The sequence below is a fragment of the Bufo bufo genome, chromosome 6, assembly GCF_905171765.1.
Source record: "Bufo bufo chromosome 6, aBufBuf1.1, whole genome shotgun sequence".
NCBI classification, from domain to species: Eukaryota; Metazoa; Chordata; class Amphibia; order Anura; family Bufonidae; genus Bufo; species Bufo bufo.
The window spans coordinates 306,879,452-306,903,043 of NC_053394.1; the positions used below are offsets into that span (position 1 = coordinate 306,879,452).

General features: G+C 44.7%; 3 protein-coding genes across 3 annotated transcripts in view; 2 read left to right on the forward strand and 1 right to left on the reverse strand.

The window, feature by feature from the left end:
- The window catches only part of PNPO (pyridoxamine 5'-phosphate oxidase), a 50,346-nt gene extending 41,926 nt beyond the window's left edge, over nt 1-8,420 (forward strand). Inside the window, exons 5-7 of the mRNA XM_040435296.1 lie at nt 5,828-5,956; nt 7,860-7,930; nt 8,014-8,420. Coding sequence (XP_040291230.1) covers nt 5,828-5,956; nt 7,860-7,930; nt 8,014-8,173 — 360 coding nt within the window. The 3' untranslated portion in view covers nt 8,174-8,420. The remainder of the gene's footprint in view (nt 1-5,827; nt 5,957-7,859; nt 7,931-8,013) is intronic.
- A 5,358-nt stretch (nt 8,421-13,778) lies between these two features.
- Nucleotides 13,779-17,898, reverse strand: PRR15L (proline rich 15 like). Its single transcript, XM_040435297.1, has 2 exons — nt 17,510-17,898; nt 13,779-15,011 (listed from the first exon to the last, which is right to left on the reverse strand). The coding sequence occupies exon 2, from the start codon at nt 14,997-14,999 to the stop codon at nt 14,709-14,711; it is 291 nt and encodes a 96-aa protein (XP_040291231.1). The 5' UTR covers nt 15,000-15,011; nt 17,510-17,898; the 3' UTR covers nt 13,779-14,708.
- Nucleotides 17,899-23,214: 5,316 nt separating this feature from the next.
- The window catches only part of CDK5RAP3 (CDK5 regulatory subunit associated protein 3), a 67,940-nt gene continuing 67,562 nt past the window's right edge, over nt 23,215-23,592 (forward strand). The window contains exon 1 of the mRNA XM_040435299.1: nt 23,215-23,291. Coding sequence (XP_040291233.1) covers nt 23,286-23,291 — 6 coding nt within the window. The 5' untranslated portion in view covers nt 23,215-23,285. The remainder of the gene's footprint in view (nt 23,292-23,592) is intronic.

Sequence of the window (23,592 nt, forward strand, 5' to 3'; positions counted from 1 at the left end):
CATGCTAAAAATCACTAAGTTCTACGCAAAGAAATAGCAGGGATTTAACCACCTCAGCCCCCAGTGCTTAAACACCCTGAAAGACCAGGCCACTTTTTACACTTCTGACCTACACTACTTTCACCGTTTATTGCTCGGTCATGCAACTTACCACCCAAATGAATTTTACCTCCTTTTCTTCTCACTAATAGAGCTTTCATTTGGTGGTATTTCATTGCTGCTGACATTTTTACTTTTTTTGTTATTAATCGAAATTTAACGATTTTTTTGCAAAAAAAATGACATTTTTCACTTTCAGTTGTAAAATTTTGCAAAAAAAAACGACATCCATATATAAATTTTGCTCTAAATTTATTGTTCTACATGTCTTTGATTAAAAAAAAATGTTTGGGTAAAAAAAAAATGGTTTGGGTAAAAGTTATAGCGTTTACAAACTATGGTACAAAAATGTGAATTTCCGCTTTTTGAAGCAGCTCTGACTTTCTGAGCACCTGTCATGTTTCCTGAGGTCCTACAATGCCCAGACAGTACAAACACCCCACAAATGACCCCATTTCGGAAAGTACACACCCTAAGGTATTCACTGATGGGCATAGTGAGTTCATAGAACTTTTTATTTTTTGTCACAAGTTAGCGGAAAATGATGATTTTTTTCTTTTTTTTTTTTTTTCTTACAAAGTCTCATATTCCACTATGTTGTGACAAAAAATAAAAACTTCCATGAACTCACTATGCCCATCAGCGAATACCCTGGGGTCTCTTCTTTCCAAAATGGGGTCACTTGTGGGGTAGTTATACTGCCCTGGCATTCTAGGGGCCCAAATGTGTGGTAAGGAGTTTGAAATCAAATTCTGTAAAAAATGACGAGTGAAATCCGAAAGGTGCTCTTTGGAATGTGGGCCCCTTTGCCCACCTAGGCTGCAAAAAAGTGTCACACATCTGGTATCTCCGTATTCAGTAGAAGTTGGGGAATGTGTTTTGGGGTGTCTTTTTACATATACCCATGCTGGGTGAGATAAATATCTTGGTCAAATGCCAACTTTGTATAAAAAAATGGGAAAAGTTGTCTTTTGCCAAGATATTTCTCTCACCCAGCATGGGTATATGTAAAATGACACCCCAAAACACATTCCCCACCTTCTCCTGAGTACGGAGATACCAGATGTGTGACACTTTTTTGCAGCCTAGGTGGGCAAAGGGGCCCATATTCCAAAGAGCACCTTTCGGATTTCACTCGTCATTTTTTACAGAATTTGATTTCAAACTCCTTACCACACATTTGGGCCCCTAGAATGCCAGGGCAGTATAACTACCCCACAAGTGACCCCATTTTGGAAAGAAGAGACCCCAGGGTATTCGCTGATGGGCATAGTGAGTTCATGGAAGTTTTTATTTTTTGTCACAAGTTAGTGGAATATGAGACTTTGTATGAAAAAAAAAAAAAAAAAAAAAAAATCATCATTTTCCACTAACTTGTGACAAAAAATAAAAAATTCTAGGAACTTGCCATGCCCCTCACGGAATACCTTGGGGTGTCTTCTTTCCAAAATGGGGTCACTTGTGGGGTAGTTATACTGCCCTGGCATTTTCCAGGGGCCCTAATGTGTGGTAAGTAGGTAAATGACCAGTGAAATCCGAAAGGTGCTCTTTGGAATGTGGGCCCCTTTGCCCACCTAGGCTGCAAAAAAGTGTCACACATCTGGTATCGCCGTATTCAGGAGACGTTGGGGAATGTGTTTTGGGGTGTCTTTTTACATATACCCATGCTGGGTGAGAGAAATATCTTGGCAAAAGACAACTTTTTCCATTTTTTTTATACAAAGTTGGCATTTGACCAAGATATTTATCTCACCCAGCATGGGTATATGTAAAATGACACCCCAAAACACATTGCCCAACTTCTCCTGAGTACGGCGATACCAGATGTGTGACACTTTTTTGCAGCCTAGATGCGCAAAGGGGCCCAAATTCCTTTTAGGAGGGCATTTTTAGACATTTGGATACCAGACTTCTTCTCACGCTTTGGGGCCCCTAGAATGCCAGGGCAGTATAAATACCCCACATGTGACCCCATTTTGGAAAGAAGACACCCCAAGGTATTCAATGAGGGGCATGGCGAGTTCATAGAAATTTTTTTTTTTTGGCACAAGTTAGCGGAAATTGATATTTTTTATTTTTTTCTCACAAAGTCTCCCGTTCCGCTAACTTGGGACAAAAATTTCAATCTTTCATGGACTCAATATGCCCCTCACGGAATACCTGGGGGTGTCTTCTTTCCGAAATGGGGTCACATGTGGGGTATTTATACTGCCCTGGCATTCTAGGGGCCCTAAAGCGTGAGAAGAAGTCTGGAATATAAATGTCTAAAAAATTTTACGCATTTGGATTCCGTGAGGGGTATGGTGAGTTCATGTGAGATTTTATTTTTTGTCACAAGTTAGTGGAATATGTGACTTTGTAAGAAAAAAAAAAAAATTCCGCTAACTTGGGCCAAAAAAAAGACTGAATGCAGCCTTACAGAGGGGGGGGGGATCAATGACAGGGGGGTGATCAATGACAGGGGGGTGATCAATGACAGGGGGGTGATCAGGGAGTCTATATGGGGTGATCACCCAACTGTCATTGATCACCCCCCTGTAAGGCTGCATTCAGACGTCCGTATGATTTTTACGGATCCGATCAGTCTATCAGTGGATCCGTAAAAATCATGCGGACATCTGAATGGAGCTTTACAGGGGGTGATCAATGACAGGGGGGTAATCAATGACAGGGGGGTGATCAGGGAGTCTATATGGGGTGATCACCACAGTCATTGATCACTCCCCTGTAAGGCTCCATTCAGACGTCCGTATGATTTTTACGGATCCGATCAGTCTATCAGTGGATCCGTAAAAATCATGCGGACATCTGAATGGAGCTTTACAGGGGGTTGATCAATGACAGAGGGGTAATCAATGACAGGGGGGTGATCAGGGAGTCTATATGGGGTGATCACCACAGTCATTGATCACTCCCCTGTAAGGCTGCATTCAGACGTCCGTATGATTTTTACGGATCCGATCAGTCTATCAGTGGATCCGTAAAAATCATGCGGACATCTGAATGGAGCTTTACAGGGGGGTGATCAATGACAGGGGGGTAATCAATGACAGGGGGGTGATCAGGGAGTCTATATGGGGTGATCAGGGGTGATCAAGGGCTAATAAGGGGTTAATAAGTGACGGGGGGGGGGGGTGTAGTGTAGTGGTGCTTGGTGCAACATATTACTGAGCTGCCTGTGTCCTCTGGTGGTCGATCCAAACAAAGGGGACCACCAGAGGACCAGGTAGCAGGTATATTAGACGCTGTTATCAAAACAGCGTCTAATATACCTGTTAGGGGTTAAAAAAATCACATCTCCAGCCTGCCAGCGAACGATCGCCGCTGGCAGGCTGGAGATCCACTCGCTTACCTTCCGATCCTGTGAACGCGCGCGCCTGTGTGCGCGCGTTCACAGGAAATCTCGCGTCTCGCGAGAGGACGCACCGGCGCGTCCACCCAGAACAACAGGACCGCCGCAAAGACGCAATCCTGCGTACGGCGGTCCTGAGGAGGTTAAATAAAAGAAATACAATTTATATAGAAATTTTACCCACAAAACAATGCATCAATCTACTCCTCCTGCTCTATAAAATGCCACTCCCACATAGGACTGCATGTACAATGTGACAGGTCCCTTTAAAGGGGTTGTCCCACGAAAAATATTCTACAGTTTAAAAAACCAGCACCTGGATCTGAATACTTTTGTAATTGCATGTAATTAAAAATGTTGTATAGCCACTGAGTTATTCAATAAAATGTATCTGTATAGTGCCACTTAATTTCCTATTTCTTTGACCGGCTCATTAAGAAGGCCGCACATGCTCAGTTTAATCTTTCAACTGCCTCCTTAGCATGGACACGCCCCCTGAGCTGCAGCAGATAAGACACTCCCCTTGAGCTGTGAACTTGATATAAATCTAGCAGCAGAGTAATAAATGGGGAGATCTCTGGATCCATGTAAGGTAGAGGGCTTGTTCTAGCTTTGTTAGAAAGAGACTGTCATGAACTATATGTCGTCTGGTTTTAATTTTTTTACATTATTAATGGTATAACCCCTTTAAGGATTTGTCTGCTATTATAAGAAAGTTGCCTAAGAGCGGGACATGGAATAACATTAAAAATAACCACTAAAATCCCCCACCACTCCAGGGGTCCCCACTGGTCCTGTAACAATGATATTCATGTGACTGCTGCAGCCATTCACTGGTCTCAGCGGAGACACTTGGATGTTTGGCATATGACCTCTGAGACAAGTGATCAGCTGTAATAGTAACATAAATAATGTAGTTAATCTCATACAGGGCTGGCTCCAGGTTCATGTGGGCCCTTGGGCGATAAAGTCTCAGTGGGCCCCCTTCTGGCATTTTGCACGATGCACGCGGTAATGAAACTGCATGTATTATAATACATGGGACAAGCTGTAGTTATTTTAAATACATACACCTTTTTGATTGCGCCAGTACAAAAAATGCCCCGTTCTGTGTGCCAGTACAAAAAATACTCTTATATAGTACCCCCAGTAAATACCCACATAGTGCTTCTCTCCCCCTTTCCCATAGTGCCCTCATAATTTGCTAGTATAAAATGCCCCTATATAGTGCCTCTAGTAGATGCCCTCATAGTGTCTCCCATAATATGTGCCAGTATAAAATGCCCCTATATAGTGCCCCTAGTTGATGCCCCCATAGTGCTTTGCTTTCCCCATAGTACCCCCGATAATGTGTGCCAGTATAAAATGCTCCTATATAGTTCCCCCTGTAGATACCCTCATAATGTACCAGTATAAAATACTCTTTCTTAGTGCCCCCAGTAGATGCCCCCATAGTGCTTCTGTCCTCCCCTTCGTCATAGTGCTCCCCATAATGTCGCAGTAAAAAATGCCCCTATAAAGTGCCCCCGTAGTGCTCCTTTCCTCGCTCCCCATAGTGTGCCCAACAGCATTCTGCCCCAAAAATTTTTTACCTCCAAGCTTCTGGCAGTGATGCGATGCAGGCCTCTTCCAGCCTGTGTCCCTCGCTGTACGCTGCCCAGCTCAGGCATCGCAACGATGATGGCGTCATTGCGCCACCTGCGCCAGCCTCTTATAGGCTGCAGGCCTAGTGCCTGCAGCCTATCAGAGGAACAGGGAAGGGAGATGACTGTCCCCTGCCCCGCCAAGGCATCCCACTGTATCGCTGTCCTGAGGACAGTAATACGGATGAATGTAGAGAGGTAAGCGCTTCCGCCGCCCTTACTTATTTCCAGGGCCACTGGAAGGGATATGCCCTTGGACTGCAGCAGAAAGTACTCACCCCTGAGCGGTCAGCTTGATATAAATCTAGCAGAACAATTGGAGCAATACATGAGGAGAGCTCTGGATCTATGTGAGGTCGCAGTTTCTGCTGTGGTTTTTCACTTTGAATGACACGGACCCGCTAGCAGTTTAGTTGCATTGAATGGAGCTAAAGCGCAAGCGGACTCAGCCGCTACGTCCAGCGGCGTTTGTCCGAACACCATGCCAAGAAGGGACATGCCCCATCTTGTCATGGACTTAAACCGCTGGCCGAGCAAACGACAGCGCTGCCTCTCATTGCAAACAATGTGACACGGACACTGCCTTAATTTTGGCGTGGAATCTACATAAAAATTCTGGCATCCAAATCTAAGGTTGAAGTGCTGTATTTCTGATATCTTTTGTGTTCACTATTGCATTATAGAACTTTTGTTGCCGCCTGTTTCCTAGTGACAGGGCTTGTGTTTCACTTAGGTGCGGATAGAGGGTCCTGTGGAAAGACTTTCAGAAGAAGTATCTGATTATTATTTCCACTCCCGTCCAAAAGGCAGCCAGATTGGGGCTGCGGTCAGCAAACAGAGCCAAGTGATTCCAGACCGCGAGGTGAGTGTGGCTGAGAAAGATTGTGCCACCTGGCACTGGGCACCACAGCTTCTGGCTGCTTGTCATAGGCACGCCTTCTCTTGTAACATGTGAGATTTTTCCTACTGGTCTGTCAAGCAAATAATTCTTCCCATGCTATTGTTTTTTTCTGGCAGACACTGACTCATTCCTTCAGGATTTGTCATATCAGTCAACACACTTCTATAATTATCGACTTCTACCTGCTAAGTCTTTTACTGAAAAAGCTCAGGTCTCCCATAAACTCTGCTGTATAGGTCTACTGTATCTGCCGTTATACAGCCACTTCTCGTCTATCCCACCTATACACCAAACCTTGACTGTCACAAACACAAATGTCAACTGTGACAGAAGGACTGGCATATTCAGGCACTGACTATAATAACTTGTACATCCACTGACTGGGTAGGGCTACTTGGAAGGACACGTGTGAATGGCTCACTCCCATTGTAGTAGAAGTTGCCTGTAATCTTATTATCTACTCCGTATTAAAGCTATTTTTAAAGTATTTCTTAGCCTTCCAAGTATGGCATCCTGCAAATAATGAAAAAGATACCAATATATGTGAAAGTCCTGGTGATGACCTTCCGCCAGGGGGTACCATGGTTGTATGTGAGCACTGTGTTCGCAGTCACTTGTCATCAGGTCAAGCCTTCATGTTACCACATCCTCCATTTGCTCAACTTTTAAAGAGGCTCTGTCAGCATGATCAACCCTATTAAAACATGCTGCCTGCCTGGTAGGGCTCATCATGCTGATTAAAACAATTCCTTTCTTTTCTCTGAATGCTAAGCAGCTGCAGAGATATATCGGTTTTATTCATATGAAAATTAGGGTACTTTTACACTTGCGTTGTTGGTTTCCGGCAGGCAGTTCCGTCGCCGGAACTGCCTCCCAGATCCGGCAATCTGTATGCAAACGGATACCATTTGTAGACGGATTCGGATCCGTCTCACAAATGCATTGCAATACCGGATCCGTCTCTCCGCTTGTCATCTGGAAAAACTGATCCGGTACTTATCATCTTCACATTTTTAAAGGTCTGCGCATGCACAGACCGCAAAACCGGATCCGTTTTTCCGGAACACTTGGGGCCAGATCCGGCATTAATGCATTTCAATGGAAAATAATGCCGGCATTCCGGCAAGTGTTCCGGAATTCTGGACGGAGAAAGTACCGCAGCATGCTGCGGTATATTCTCTGTCCAAAAACCGTACAGTGACTGATCTGAAGACATCCTGATGCATACTGAACGGATTGCTCTCCATTCAGAATGCATTAGGATAAAACTAATTTTTTCCCGGTATTGAGCCCCTAGGACGGAACGCAATACCGGAAAAGTTTAACGCAAGTGTGAAAGTACCCTTAGTACGTTGGAGCACCGTGGGCAGGGCTGAATCCTTGTAGCACTGCTTTTGTAACACCACCTGTGTTCTGCACACTCCCCCCCTCCCCTTGATTGACAGGGCTAGACATCAGCATGATGAGGGCAGAGCTGTGTCCTAGTATGTATATATCATATACACTACTTACTGTAGCCTTACCATGTTGAGAAGAGTGAATTTATATGCTTAGGAAACTAATACATACTACTGGTTTATTCACAGGCACAATATACGATTTATAAAGAAACCAGTAATATGTGTTAGCTTTCTAAGTATAGAGAAACCACATTATACTGGAATCAATGGAAAATGGATAGCAATCTACCCATTTCTGATTCATTATGCAGATCCAAAAACAGACAATGGTGGGTAATTTAGGGAAGAGGGGATCAGAAATGGATCCTTTTGTTTCACAGCAGCCGGTTATGATGGAGAGACATGAAAATCTATTTGTAAAGAAATATTAGCGTAGCCTAACGGTGTTTCTATCTAATCAACAGTATTTGCGTAAGAAGAATGCGGAACTAGAAGAAGAATACAAAGACAAAGAGGTCCCCAAGCCACCTGAATGGTGAGTGTCAAACAGTAGCACTTGGTGTATCAGGGCCCAAAGATGTGCTCCTATACGAAGACTGTCCTCTGTTTATTCTATAGGGGTGGTTACATTGTGCATCCTTCTGTGATTGAGTTCTGGCAAGGACAGACAAACCGTCTACATGACCGAATCGTATTCCGTCGAGCAAAGGGAGAAGACACGGGTCCTTACACCCATCTTGGTGAGGGTGGTTGGGTGTATGAGCGGCTTGCCCCTTGAGGTATCATCATTCCCAGATTTTGAAGGATCAAAGCACATTGATGTTCTCCAGCCCCTGATGAAGAAGCTACCTCCAATAATCCAGTATTTGATTCTGCCAAATTACCCACTCACAAAATGTTGTAGATAATTGAGTGCAATCTGTGTCTTGTGAGCTGTTAAGCTCTTATCCTATCTTTTAGGATATTGCTTTCATGTTGTGACTAATTTGTGCATGAGGTGACGGATAAATGAGTCCTGCAGAGCATAACGATTGTGAACTCCATCATTGAGTTAAACAGCGGCAGCAGGAAGTTTCTTTATTACATGGTTCAAAGACTGGAAGTAGCAGGGTAAATGCATTGAATATTTTCCTCACTGCGTATCAGGAGAATATAAGTTGGCCAGATGGTGACTGACATTATAAGGTGCCCCAAGGTCCAGTGCTGAGGCCTGAATGAACGTGACAGGCACAGACAGAGCTCACTTGTCACTCACGTGTTAGGAGCTGAGTCACAAAGAACACCTTGCGCAAATATGGAGGAGGTAGAATATGACTACAATAAAGCTGAAGGAGTGGCTGCACCGTTGACCTACAGATACATGAAAGCAGGCACTGGTTATTTAGATACCATAAAAAAGTATTACAATACTCGATACCACACGAAAAAAATAAAAACACCAAAAAAGCTGCGTGCGTTGCGCATTTTAAGGAACGTCCGGCCCATAATCGAACAGTACTATCCTATTTTTGGGGGGACAAGAGGACTAAAAAAAATGGCGAATCATGTAGTTTAAATTTTTTTTCTGTTACGGCGTTCACCACATAGGAGATTTTTTAAAAATATTTTAATAGTTTGGACTTTTCGGACGTGGAAATATGTTTATTTATTTATTGTTTATATATTTTTTATGTCAAATTGGGAAAAGGGGTGATTTATAGTTAATATTTTGGTGTTTTATTTTTTTTTTTACTGTTTATTTAATAACTATTCCCCCCCCCTTAGGGGCTAGAACCTGGGATCTTTTGATCCCTTGTCCTATTCACCCTGATAGATCTCTATCAGGGTGAATAGGACCTCACACTGTCCCTGCTGCTCTGTGCATAGTACACACAGCAGCAGAGAGCTGACCATGGCAGCCAGGGCTTCAGTAGCCTCCTGGCTGCCATGGTAACTGATCAGAGCCCCAGGATTACACAGCTGGGGCTCTGATCAGAAGCTGCCACTGCCACCAATGAGGAGGAGGGGAGAGGGGACCCTGTGGTCAATGCCTGGCCTCTTCATAACTTTGACGGATCCACCGCCAGCACAAGGTATTAATAAGACTGGCATCTAAAACGCTGGTGTTCTGTCAGAAAACCTTAACTCGTCAGATTCCCTTACCCCACGTGACTGCCGGGGTTGTGCGTCTCCGCGCAAGCGCAGTACCACAGCACCGCGCCTCCGCACAAGCGCAGTACCAGGGCATGGGTAAGTTAAAATTATAGTGAGCGTTGACTCATGGATGCGCGCACGGACACCGCGCGTGCGCTCTCAGGGGTAAGGAGATCCGACGGTCATTTGTTTTGTTAAATCTCCTTACCCTCACACTGCGCACACGCGGACTGTAAAATCTCCAGGAGGAGTTCCAATCAGCTGCAGATTTCCTCCACAGTGGCTACAGAGGATATTTAATATTACTTATGGCTATTCAGATTCAATACATGGAGGGACAAGATCTTCCAAAGTGAGAACTGCTGCTTAATAATGACTTTTCACTGCGGGGTTCCTGAGGACGTACTGAAAGACACTGCCGAGATGAAACAGGAGAATCAAATATAACCTAGTTAAATGTTTTATAAAGGAAGCAGCCACACAGGATTTCTATGGAAGTTTCACACACAGACAAGTAGGGAGGGATACTAATACTTCTGAGGAATTGTGGAGCATTGGAATCTGATAGGTGGGACATAAATAAGTCATGAAACCTATATACAGGTAAGATGCCCAGTCCTATTTCTACTATTAACATAGGAGATGAGCACATGGGTTTTATACTGATGTTCATATGTCCACCTACACATGGAGAAATTATAGCGAGGTTGCTATAGTTTAGACATTTTATTTTGCACCATTGTATATAGGAGCTACTCTTACACATTAGTCTTTGTCCCTGTGGACTAAAAAGGCAAACAACAATAGTAATGCTCGTGTTACAAGATGGTATCAGCCATGTCTTGCTTGAAGACAATTGGGTCTACTGCGACCACTTTTTCTACCTTGAGTCCCACTCTAGTGTAACTCAATGATAAATCCTACTCAATGGGTTCCTATAGATTTGACATGTGACAATGACCTCAAAATCTGATTATGATTAGTTGCTATAGGCAGCAAAAACACTGGTATTTACAGCAGTTTTTGCTGGTCCTTTGGCTTCTAGGGCACATTTTTGTGTCTCATCACCAAGTGGACTGTCCAGCTAGCAACTAATGTATTGGAGGTATATGGGATCGTTCTAGCTTCAAGAAATGCCGGAGGGAAACTGAGCCGGATCGCTGGACATATGTAAAAGTGAAGGTGCCAAAATGTTGCACCCCAATTGAATAAAAACAGGGGGGGCAGAGCTGTGTGTGTACAGTGTGCTTGCAGCAATGTAGCAGAGCTGTGTGTGTACAGGGCGCTTGCAGCAATGTAGCAGAGCTGTGTGTGTACAGTGTGCTTGCAGCAATGTAGCAGAGCTGTGTGTGTACAGTGTGCTTGCAGCAATGTAGCAGAGCTGTGTGTGTACAGGGTGCTTGCAGCAATGTAGCAGGGCTGTGTGTGTACAGGGTGCTTGCAGCAATGTAGCAGAGCTGTGTGTGTACAGGGTGCTTGCAGCAATGTAGCAGAGCTGTGTATGTACAGGGTGCTTGCAGCAATGTAGCAGAGCTGTGTGTGTACAGGGTGCTTGCAGCAATGTAGCAGAGCAGGAAGCCTGGCAGGGACTCGGTGACAGGATTATTTTAACTCAAAGAATCAAATGAGTCTCTGACTCATTTGATTCTTTTAACTAATAAACTCTGTACAGTGTGCTTGCAGCAATGTAGCAGAGCTGTGTGTGTACAGGGCGCTTGCAGCAATGTAGCAGAGCTGTGTGTGTACAGTGTGCTTGCAGCAATGTAGCAGAGCTGTGTGTGTACAGGGTGCTTGCAGCAATGTAGCAGAGCTGTGTGTGTACAGTGTGCTTGCAGCAATGTAGCACAGCTGTGTGTGTACAGGGTGCTTGCAGCAATGTAGCAGAGCTGTGTGTGTACAGGGTGCTTGCAGCAATGTAGCAGAGCTGTGTATGTACAGGGTGCTTGCAGCAATGTAGCAGAGCTGTGTGTGTACAGGGTGCTTGCAGCAATGTAGCAGAGCAGGAAGCCTGGCAGGGACTCGGTGACAGGATTATTTTAACTCAAAGAATCAAATGAGTCTCTGACTCATTTGATTCTTTTAACTAATAAACTCTTAGACCATTATCTAAATCCCTGCAATAACTATACAGTGTAATTACATCAGTCTGCTCCACTGCAGCAGAGCTGTGTTTGCCAGGAGCGAGTCCCTCCTGACCTTCGGGTCACTTGAGAGCCGACTCAGGAAGTGAACCGAAGATTCGATGAGCTGAGCATGCGCATTGATCTTCAGTTCACTTGCTTTTGCCGGCTCAGGAAGTGAACCGAAGATCCGATTCATGAAAAAGATCAGAACTTCCCATCTCTAAAACTCAGTAGCAGGCCGGGCGGCAGCGCAACTCACTGACGTCACGCGCCTGCTCCGTCTGCTTCATTCATAAAGTGGGAGGAGCAGGCGCGTGACGTCAGTGAGTTGCGCTGCCGCCCGGCCTGCTACTGAGTTTGTGAGTACAGAGAGGGAGAGGATCGCAGAGGATTTCAAGTTCACATCGGAATATTAGTATTACAGTGAGCGGGGCCCGGTGTAATAGAATACAGTGACTGCATCGGGCCCCGCTGCCATTACAACACCAGATGCCGGTGTTCCGTTTACTTGACAGTATTATGTCTATATCGTGGGAGATAGTTTTGCATTACGTCTAGCTTGAACTGCTGACTAATATAAAATTTTAAATCTTTATTTCATTTCCTTAAAACTATTTTCCTTGATATAGACATAATACTGTCAATTATACGTCACAGAGGTGCTGAAGAGGTCTAGATATTTGCATTTTGTTAACCTTTATTTTTGTTTGCATTTTGTTAACCTCTACTGCACCAAGTCGTCTTTTTCACGCATGCGCAGTGTATTGGGGATCATTCACTCACAGGGACACTGTTATGGGGGATCTGTGGATGACACTGTATATGCTGCTATATATGTGTCATCCACAGAGCCCCCATAACAGTGTGTCATCCACAGAGCCCCCATAACAGTGTGTCATCCACAGAGCCCCCATAACAGTGTGTCATCCACAGAGCCCCCATAACAGTGCCATCCACAGATCCCCCCCATAACAGTGCCATCCACAGATCCCCCCCACAACAGTGCCATCCACAGATCCCCCTACAACAGTGCCATCCACAGATCCCCCGACAACAGTGCCATCCACAGATCCCCCCACAACAGTGCCATCCACAGATCCCCCCACAACAGTGCCATCCACAGATCCCCCCACAACAGTGCCATCCACAGAGCCCCCATAACACCTTTTGGTTCAAAATATTTTTTTATTTGGCTATTCCCCACCCCTCTTGTAATTGTTCCGCTACTTGTGGGCTGCGCGAGAATGAGTTGAGTCAGTTCGGTGGCCAATCCCGTCCTGCAGCGCGTGATCCCGCAAGACCTGCCGCTGTAGGTCACGGGTCTCGCGGGATCACGCGCCTCAGGATGGGATTGCGCACCGAAGTGACTGAACTCATGCCCATGTAGCCCGCAAGTAGCGGATCAGTGGAACAAGTACAAGGTGGGTGGGGGGATGATCTGTGGGGTTGCCCAGACGGCTAGGCCCTTCACAGTAATTATTAACCCCTTTCAGCAGTCCCCCATTCACTGAAGGGGAGACTGCTGAAAGGGATTAATAACTACTGTGAAGGGCCTCCCCCCCTTTCACACTAGTTATGCCCAGATATGTGCCCCCTTCACAGTAGTTACGCCCAGATATGTGCCCCCTTCACAGTAGTTATGCCCACACTGCTTCTAACAGAGGCTCACTAATGGACGCTGAGATTAGATCACCCCATACGAAAGCATTGAATCAATGCTTTCCTATGGGGAAAAATCTGACCCTGGAGGTCATCATGTAGAGTGAGAGGACGTCCAGCGTCAGATACCAGACCAAAGGTCTGTTTTACTCCAGGAAGCCCTCAGGTGGCTGCCAGCCACTAGAGGCTGACTTATTGTTGGAACGTAAACAATGCAGTTTCTCTTCTAGAACATTGCAGCTCGATTTGCAAAAGGGACACTGTACCCAGACCACATCAATGAGCTGAAGTGGTCTGGGTGCCTTTTGTGTCGCTTTAACTTTGAAATCTTATTAAAGATTGTGTAGGGTGTGGCTGGAGGCGGGACAAGGGTGGGGCTTGCAGCAGAACATGGCTGGGGCCTGTAAGGGGGCCCTTGATTTATTTTGCCCGGGGGCCCTGAGGGTTCTCAGTCCGCCCCTGTCAAGTTGTAACTTGGGGTCCCCAAGTTCTTTAGTTTTCTAACATTCATACTTTTGGCCTCATCTTTTGGTGATCCCACCCTGAAGTAATCAAAAGAACCACAAACTTGATTCCCACGAACGGACATAGTGATATATCAGCACTGAGAGACTATATACGGTAAGTAGGGAATTGTTAAAATTATAAAATATAGATCCAATCCATGCGTCTGCCTTCTGGCACCACCAGTTGACATGTAAAGCACATGCTGTACAATTTATTAACACGTATTTAAAAAATATGCAAATGATCAAGTTCAAATAAAATAAAAAATAACACAAAAAGAACATATATATATATATTATACATACATCATATTATAGAAATTTACCATATATAGGTGAATGCAGCATACGTTACAGCCACACTCTTGCCTATAACAGATCTAGGTCAATTGGTATGGAATAAGTACATGCTTAACCTGAACTGGTTTGGCGGGCTTGTTATGTTCGTAGCATTTGGATACTGACATATTGAATAACTCCTATATTTAGGTACAGTACACATATTCTCAGTGTGTATGACCCAGCACGTATATGCGACATACATTCTGTAAACCATTGGGTCTGAATGTCACTTCCTGAGATGCCAAGGGGTTCTTTTATCTTCATAGTGTTTAGTACAAGAAGTACATGTGCATTGATGTGAAATGGTAGGTGTACATACATGGTCAGGAAGGACTAACGCTTGTACATATGTACGACTGTGTCTGTAAACACTGGAATGAGCCAGGCGGTCCTTTCCCGCTAATAAAGTCATCAGAGTAAATCAATGGCATCTTTGGTCTGGATCCATCTTATCCTCAAAAAGGTTTACATAGAGTAGCCCCTTTCTTGAGAATGTCTCTGACATATTTACATCCAAGGAACCAAAGAACTAATCGAGAATGAATTTGCTTCACTGTCCATTTGATGGTTCAGGGCATAGTCCAGGTGTCTCATTTAGTGAGGGACGGACCTTCTTCCTTTCTTTAAAGCGCCCAGAGTTGGACACCTTTACATGTTTACCCTTCGTGTTTTTGTCCACAATTTTCTCTAACCGCGCTGTGTAATTGGTATCGCCTGGGTTCTCATCTGGTGCCTTCTCTGTGCCTGCATGTTCTACAACCGATTCATAGACAACTTTAGGCGTGGATTTCTTTTTTCTGAGAAATGTGAGTTTCCACCAACTATGTGAAGGCTCCGCCATGGAGCTGAACAACTGGAAGAGAAGAAGATAGCAACAATTATACATGGGATTACTTAACAGGAAGTTTAGAAAATTATCTGTTCTATGATCACCACTTTTTGTCAAATATCTTCAGTACTGAACATCTCTAGAACATACAACATTCTGTCTACTTTCTGTTGAAATTGCATGATCAGCTTTGGGTCTAAAACACATAAATCTGGAGCAAGGCATGTACACCATTCTTGGGACACAAATTGAGACAGAATTCTGGTGCATTTAGTTTAGAAAATCTTCCCCTTATGTTTGAGTGTAGACCATTCTGTGGTAAACTAGTTTTACAAATATTCAGAACCTTGACAATGACGAAAGTTGAGGAAGGGTTGGGGATAGATTTGATACTCAGAAGTTCAATTTGGCCAACTCCTCTGTTTCCTTCTAGATAAGTCTTGTCATAGGTGTCTAGAAACACTTATACCCCCACTTCCTTTGCTTATATTGAAATGGAAGTCTATTCAGTTTTGGGAAGTGTCCTCTTTAAGGCTTCATGCACACAACTGTATTTTCCATCCGTGTGCTACCTGAATTTTTTCGCAGACAGCAAACTGACCCATTCATTTCTCTGGAACCATGTACAAATCCATATTTTGTCCTATTCTTGTCTGTATTGAGAACAAGAAGAGTCATTTCTATTGATGGGAGTGAGAAAAATATAAAATGCAAAAGAAACATATACATATTTTTCAGATCTGTTTGTGTTGCGAAATACGAATACGGCCTTGTTCATGGAGCCTAAGAGGTCGTCCGGGCAACATATATTTTTCATCACAATGTAATACTCAAGACAGATACTTATACATGGTCACGGCTTTAAAAATCCATATGTCCAACATGGAAATATATATGTCAATGGGTTACTGATTGTGATGGCTAGTGACGAAAATAGATCCACCATCTTATGTTAAGAAGTTGTTTACAGAGCCTTGAGTGCTGTTGTCTCATATGTCACAGGCTGCTCATCTAATGTGAACAGTTGAGCTGAACGTACATGTCAGAAGGGGGACTGGGTAATGGGGAACAAAAACATTGTCGGTTAGTTATCTGTCTGTCCATGGCCACCTTAGGTGGTGTATTAATCATCTAGAAAGGACCGGAGGTCCTTTCTAGTTGAAGTAATTGTGGTAGTTGGGGAGATTTCTCTCCTTTGGGCATCTTTTTTGTTTATTTCTGGTGTATTAATCATGACATATTGTAACAGTCTTTTTTTCTTCTGTACTATTGTTGTCACTTATTATGAACTAGTGAGACGTCCTTATATCTGGGTAAGTACAGTTCAATGGTTGGAAACCCCTCATAATTAAGCATGGTAATGACTTATTCTACACAGTATTGTGGCTTGATGGTAATTCATTAATGTGCTGGTATTGATATTAATGGTTAAAGCCCAGAGTATACGTTGCCACTACTATTCTGACAGTTCTCCATTACTTCTTTAGGTCTGTCAGCAGAACGATCGTTCCACCGACGGCTATTTCTCCCGACTCCCTCCTAGCTACACCATACACATACACGTTCAGCTTGGCCGAAAGTGTATGTGTGTTCAAGGGGGAGAAAGGCGCTGCCAGATACTTTTGGCGGTGGTTTATCTCCAGGGAGAACCTTTTGGGGGAAAGTTAGGACCTCCTCACACAAAGTAGATCATTGGCCAAGCCTTCTTGACAATACACTAATGTGTATGGGGGCCTTAGGGTAGTGAGCTATGCTGAAAATGAAGGATTGGCGGGGGACTCGGCATATTCCAGCCATAGAAGATTGAATTATTCTAGTATTGCATGTGTCTTTTAGTCAAACATCGTGACACCGCAATATCTATGGTGAATGGATGTCACTATGGCATCTGTCTGAGACATCACATTGTGATGTGAGCCCACCCTTACTGACATCTAGGGTTGCCAAGAGATCTTCCTATTCCCAGCTTTATTAGTAAATGGATGCCACTGTATGGCAGCTGTGTGAGGCATCCGTTGACCTATACGTTTTGGTATACATTAGACGGATGGCAAAAACGTGATGTGAACTCACTCTTACTGACATCTAGGGTTGCCAAGATATCTTCCTATTCCCAACTTTATTAGCAAATCCCTTTAATTTTCAGTTGGTTCTTGAAACATTCCCATATGTGACCCAATTGTGGCATCAGGCCAATATATGGGCTCCTTTAAAGTCCTCCATATTGTCTACCAATCTTGACTTGGCAGTAGTTATCTTCAATGCTCCACTGCTAGTCTTGGTGGCCACCAAAGAATTCTAGTAGCAAAGCCTCTATAACAGATGAAGAACCACCATGCACCTGCTACAGTATACCAAGCCTGGGGCAATACAAATCTGGATAGACGGTAGATTATATCAATGTTGTTTGAGAATCGAAAAAAAAACTAAGAAAAGAGCAGCTTTATGATCTGCACAGCATATGTTAGAGGGAAATTATAGATAGCAGAAGTGAGACACACTGTGGACAACCTTAAGCTTACCTGTGTCTCAAACAATGTCTTGTCACAGCTGTCTTCTTGGCTACAAGTGTATCAGTTTCTCCCAAGTACAAGTACTCTCAAAGATCTGCTGTCTCCAGTGGATTGTGAAGTCTCCTCTTCAGTAGGGACGTATCTGTTTGTCCGTATTATCTTGTTTGTTGATAGGCTTCTTGCAAGTAAACTCTTGCCTCTTTTCTGGACAAAACTAGTTTGTGTTCTCCCCAGCTATAAAGCTATGGCACTGGTATAGATCTGTCAATTTTTCACTTGGATAACTCTTGACTGGGACAGAGGTCTCTACTGGTCTATGGCACAGGAGTCTCGCTCAGCCTTTTACAGGTGTCTCGGTTTCTTTCTCTCGCTCTCTCTCTCTGAAGGTTAAACCTGACCCTCCCAGCTCAACAAACAGGAGAGAACAGGAACTGAGACATGAATATTTATAGGTAGGACACACCTGTCACATTTTAACAGAGTTCAGCAGGTGAGTGTGACAAAAGTGTGCAACAATAGAAATCAGGGCTGTGTATCTCTGCACACCCTACACATCTACTGTAGGGAATGGTGAAAGTAATGTTTACACTGAATGTGGTATATGGTTAGGTATACTACATGGTGGCCAACACGCCTATAACAAAGGTTCTCCCCATCCACAACTGCCTGTGCAGTGGCTACATGGCTAAAAGAGAGCAGGGGGGATCATCATGTTACCTGTTTATATGCTCTCTGTTGTCCCTTATTTATTTGTCCACAGTATTACATTACCATGAAAATATTTCTATATCAATACACAGAACCACAAATGTAACAAACAGAATGAATTGAAGAAAATTATAATTTTTGCAGATTTATTGTAATGTGTGCCTCTTATATACACACCGATAATGGAAAATATTGGAGAACTAATCAGATCAGGAAAACCGTCCATGAGTATAAGCTATACCTTTATGTACTTGCCCAATAGATGATCGACCAACACCACCCGATTGCACAGGTTGGAGCCAGTGTCTCCCGCTGTCAACACCCACTTTAACACCGCTGCAGCCACTCACTGGTCGCAGTGGGGAACTGCTGCCCTTGTGTCACGTGACCAGTTGACATGACTCAAGGGGAGTAGGTTCTTCCAGCAATTGGCGGCAGCGGCAGACTGGACCGAGGCAACCGAAGGAGCTGGGACCCTTCAGCGGGGAAGCAGGAATGTATGCTTCCCTATGCAGGTCTACTCAGGGGGTTTCCCAAACCCACCCAAAAAAGTGGCCAACCCATTTAAGTTTCCATAGGGGCTGATATCCAAATTTTCCAGGCTTCTGTGCAGCAAATGTGGCTAGTCATAAAGCAATATCGGATGTGTCACTGTATAAATGAAAAACAACCTCTGTGCATGTATATTACCAGGCATGTTGATTGCCACCCGTCCTTCACAGAGACAGACTTAAAGGATATATCCACCTTTGCAATCATTTTTATTGCCACCCTTAAGGCATGCAACAAAAAACTGAAGCTACTTTGCAAATACTGCTGTATGATCTGTGTCCTAGGTACTGTAATTTCTGTGGGCTGTGTCTTAGTGGTGTTTGTATATATACTGTACAGCTATATCATATGGGACTGCTCATATGAGAAGAATGGAATGTGGCCCACACTGAATTACACATTACCTTTTTATTAGATTTGTTTATGATTGGATATGGCTTTAACATAAAATTTACATTTTCACAGGAAATTATAAAATATGACTAACACTAAACACTATGTACATCTGTTAGATTTGCCAATCTTAGGGGTAAAAGGTACTGTTGTAATTCTTATGGGCCTATAAATGTCCCCTTATTGCTAGGTGGATCATGCATCTTCTTAGAGAGTTGCTGGACTTTCTTTTCCTCATCTATATATCTCACCAGTGGCGTAGCTAGAAATGACTGAGCCCCACAGCAAATTTTTGAATGGGGCTTCATCTCTCAGTAATTTTTTACCTACCCCTTGCTTTCACGCCGCCCCCATTCCTGTGGCTAGTAAAGATCGCTCTCTCAGACCAGGCCCGGCAGCTGTTCCATCCGTTTTATACGCTGTCTACACTGTCACTGTATATAATTTCATTGTGTAATACCGTTGAGGGGGCCCTGACCAAATCCCTTAGTCCTCCTCCTCCTGGATGGGCCCCTTCTGGGTCAGGGCCCCAAAGCTGCAGCTTCCCCTGCTTCCCCTATAGCTACACCCTGTATCTCACTGCTAGATTGTCCCAACTAGTGTCCATTTGTAGAACTTGCCACAATAGGTTGACCTAGAATCTGATTTGATAGAACCAGTAAGTACCTCCGCATTGATTTGGTCCCTGGACCAGCCTTTGGTGGCCACAAATTCTTCTTCAAAATGTACTTACTTTATGCTACAGTTATGATGGCGTGTCAGATTTAAAGACAAACTACAGAACCCAGTGGTGGAGATTTATCAAAACTAGTCTAAATACAACTGTCTTTTAGCAACCAATCAGATTCCACCTTTCATTTTCCAAAAGACCTCTGATAAATGAAAGGTGGAATCTGATTGATTGCTATGGACAACTAAGACAGTTTGTCTTTGCACCAGGTTTGATCCAGTGTCGCCTTTACTCCTTATTTTTTAAAACCTCCCATTTCCCCCTGGCTTGTCGCCAACTGAGTTTACCTGGGGGGAGCAAACCAAACCTTGTTTAGTTGGTGACTTTCTCCTTCATTTCAAACTTATGCCCAGAGCCTACTTTCCTCCTGTTTTTCGCTCCCAGTTACTGAAACCTTCAGGGCTAATTAGATCTTTAATTTCTTGGCATCTTATATTACCAAAGACGTTTAGTTTAGTTTACTTCATTTGAAGGGTTGTGTCATTTTAGGGCCTCGGATAAAGGTTCCATTTCATTCATCATTAGCCTTTTATACTCTGCTCTCTCTGCCTCCAAACCCGCCTTAAAGGGGTTGTCCGGGTTCAGAGCTGATTCCCCCCCCCCCCCCCCGGCAGCCCCCCTGACTTGAGCATCGGAGCAGTTCATGCTCCGATGCTCTACTTTGCCCTGCGCTAAATCGCGCAGAGCAAAGGTATTTTTTGGAGATCCGGTGACGTACCGGGGCTCTCCATAGGGCTACCAGGAAGCCCGGTGACATCACCGGCACTAATAAGCGGGATTTAGCGCTGCCCTAGCCAGTAAAACGGCTAGGGCAGAGCTAAAGCCCGCCCATCAGAGCCGGTGTCGTCACCAAACACACTGCCGGGCGGAAGTTTCCGCAGGGCAGTGTGTTATGATAAACAAAAGAGCCCTTGCCCTGAGCGATCTAGCTCAGGGCAAAGGAGCGCATCGGAGCATGAGATCCTTCTATGCTAGCCTCGGGGGCTGCCTGGGTGAAAATAAGGGTATGTCTGGGTTCAGATCTGAACCCGGACAACCCCTTTAAGTATGGTTGGGAGACTCTCTCACTTGAACAGTGGCATGATTGTTGTACCACGATTAGTAAGGGTAGCTGGCAAGTGACGTAAAAGGGGTTTTCTGAGATTTTACTACTGATGATCTACCCTCTGGATACATCAGTATCTGATCGTGGGGATGCGACACCTGGGACCCACCCCGATCAGCTGTTTGAGAAGGCACCGGCACTCCTGTGCCCGCTGCGGCCTTCTTACAACTCACCGAACGCAGCGCCGTACATTGCATAGCGACTGTGCTTGGTATCATGCCAGCCACATTATCTTCTATGGGGCTGAGCTGCACCTAGGCCAGATGACACATGAATGTGTCGTCACTAGCCTAGGAAAAGCTGAGAGTAGGCCGTGGTGCTACTGCGAGACCCACTGCCTTCTCAAACAGGGGGGGGGGGGGGGGGGGCAGTTGGTCGACTTAGAGAATTGGGCCATTTGAGACCGTAGCAACGCCCCTGGCTACATTACATATATTTTTTATGATGTATTGAGCCCGTCCCCTCACCACCGTTGACTTTTTATTTTCTTGAACACAGTACTTTTCCATAGGACCAACTCTAGTAACATGTCCTGTTAAAAAAAACTGTGTATATTAAAGGGGTTGTCCGGGCTTTTTCTATTGATGACCTATCCTCAGTATCAGATCGGCCGATCAGCTGTATGGGTAGACAGTGCGCACGTGCCGTCTCCCTTCTCTCTTCCTGTTCGCTGCTGTATGTCTATAGAACAGTAGCAGTGGACAGGAAGAGAGAAGGGAGACGGAGTCTCCCCAAACAGCTGATCGGCAGGGGTGCCGTGTGTCGGACCCGCGCCGATCTATTGATGACCTATCCTGAGGATAGGTCATAAATAGAAAACACCCAGACAACCCCTTTAACATGTAGTATATAAGCTGAGCTCACATCTATGTCAGAGGCTCCATTAGTGGTCTTTGTTGCAGATTCTGTCAAAAATATTCGACAAAAAGTTCTTGAACGCAGGATTACTTTGTCCGGTAAATGCTGGAATCCCTAACAGAAATCCGATGGACTCCATTATAGTCAGTGGGGTCCATTTGGCACCGTTAGGCCCCATGTCCACCACCATATTTTCTGTGAGGGCTCACAATTCTGGGCCTATTACTGTGAGGGGTCACAATCCTGGGCCTATTACTGTGAGGGGTCACAATCCTGGGCCTATTACTGTGAGGGGTCACAATCCTGAGCCTATTACTGTGAGGGGTCACAATCCTGGGCATATTACTGTGAGGGGTCACAATCCTGGGCATATTACTGTGAGGGGTCACAATCCTGGGCATATTACTGTGAGGGGTCACAATCTTGGGCTTATTACTGTGAGGGGGAACAATCTTGGGCTTATTACTGTGAGGGGTCACATATCTGGGCATCGCTACTGTGAGGGGTCACATATCTGGGCATAACTAGTACTGTGTGGGGGCACATATCTGGACATAGCTACTGTGAGAGGGCACATATCCGAGAATTGCTACTGTGAGGGGGCACATACAGGGTATCTGGGCATCACTACTGTGAGAGGATACACACCTGCGCATAACTACTGTGAGGGGGCACATATGTGGGCATAACTATTGTTAGGGGGCACATATCTGGGCATAATCTGTGAAGGGGGCACAATGTGGGTATAAATACTGTGCAGTGGCATAAAGGGGGATAATTATTATGGGGGGTCCATTTAAGGGACTGGGTGGAATTAGGTGTTTAGGGCAGAATTACAGGTGTGGCCTAGTGTGGACAAAACTTGCCACGATAGTGTGCCTCTTCCTTCTTTTCAAAAGTTGGGAGGTATGCTTCATGTATCTCCTTGCTTCCCACTCAGCAATGTCCTCATCCCATGTTTCAGCTCAGCACTCCTGTTTTCTCACAGTTTTTAGTAAATATCAACCATTTATTGACATACAAATAAAAGCCACCAGAAACTAAGGAGAATAGGTCACTCCATAATACATGTAGCTACCTAAAACACAAATCACAGCAGCTAAATGTTATTCCGGCAGCGACTGTATGACTATACATAATTGAATAGATGATTACAGTCCCATCATCTCATCTACAAAGAGCTCACAAAGCAATATTATAAGGAAAACCATGGGCGACGAGGATAAGCGCAGAGCCCAGACAAACATCACGCCACACTGCCCTCTAGCGCTAATTCCCCGCCTTTACAACTTAACATTCTGTCTTCGTCGCCTAGTCCCTTTCCTTCTTGTCATTGGCTGGTTCCGTGTATGGGCGGGGCTTGCTTAGCGACACTCTAACTGTGATTGGTGGAAAACCGTGCGTCCGGTACACGTGTCCTAAGAGTCACCGGAGCCGGGATGCAGGTCTGTCCGTGAGGGGAGTGGGCGGGGAGTGTCAGCTGCTCACGGGGGTAACGTTATTTGATGAAGAATGCATTGTCTGGTGTCTCGGGGAGTTCTAAAAGATGGAGGCGGGGTGTGCGCCTGCCTGTGGCGTCCAGCTGTCACTGCTGCACCTCCACAGCTGTGGAGCCTCATGTCAGTCAGGTCTAGTCTGTATTTCTTGGCAGGCTCAGAAGAGGTGTCCAAGGGGCAGGTTTATTTTTAGTTTTTTTCTACTGCTCACCTTAGGCTGTGTTCACACTGTGTTGTATCCCCGCAGGGT

Excerpts from the sequence above, each read along its gene's own strand:
- PRR15L (XM_040435297.1), bottom strand. The coding sequence starts at position 14,999 with ATGGCGGAGCCTTCACATAGTTGGTGGAAACTCACATTTCTCAGAAAA.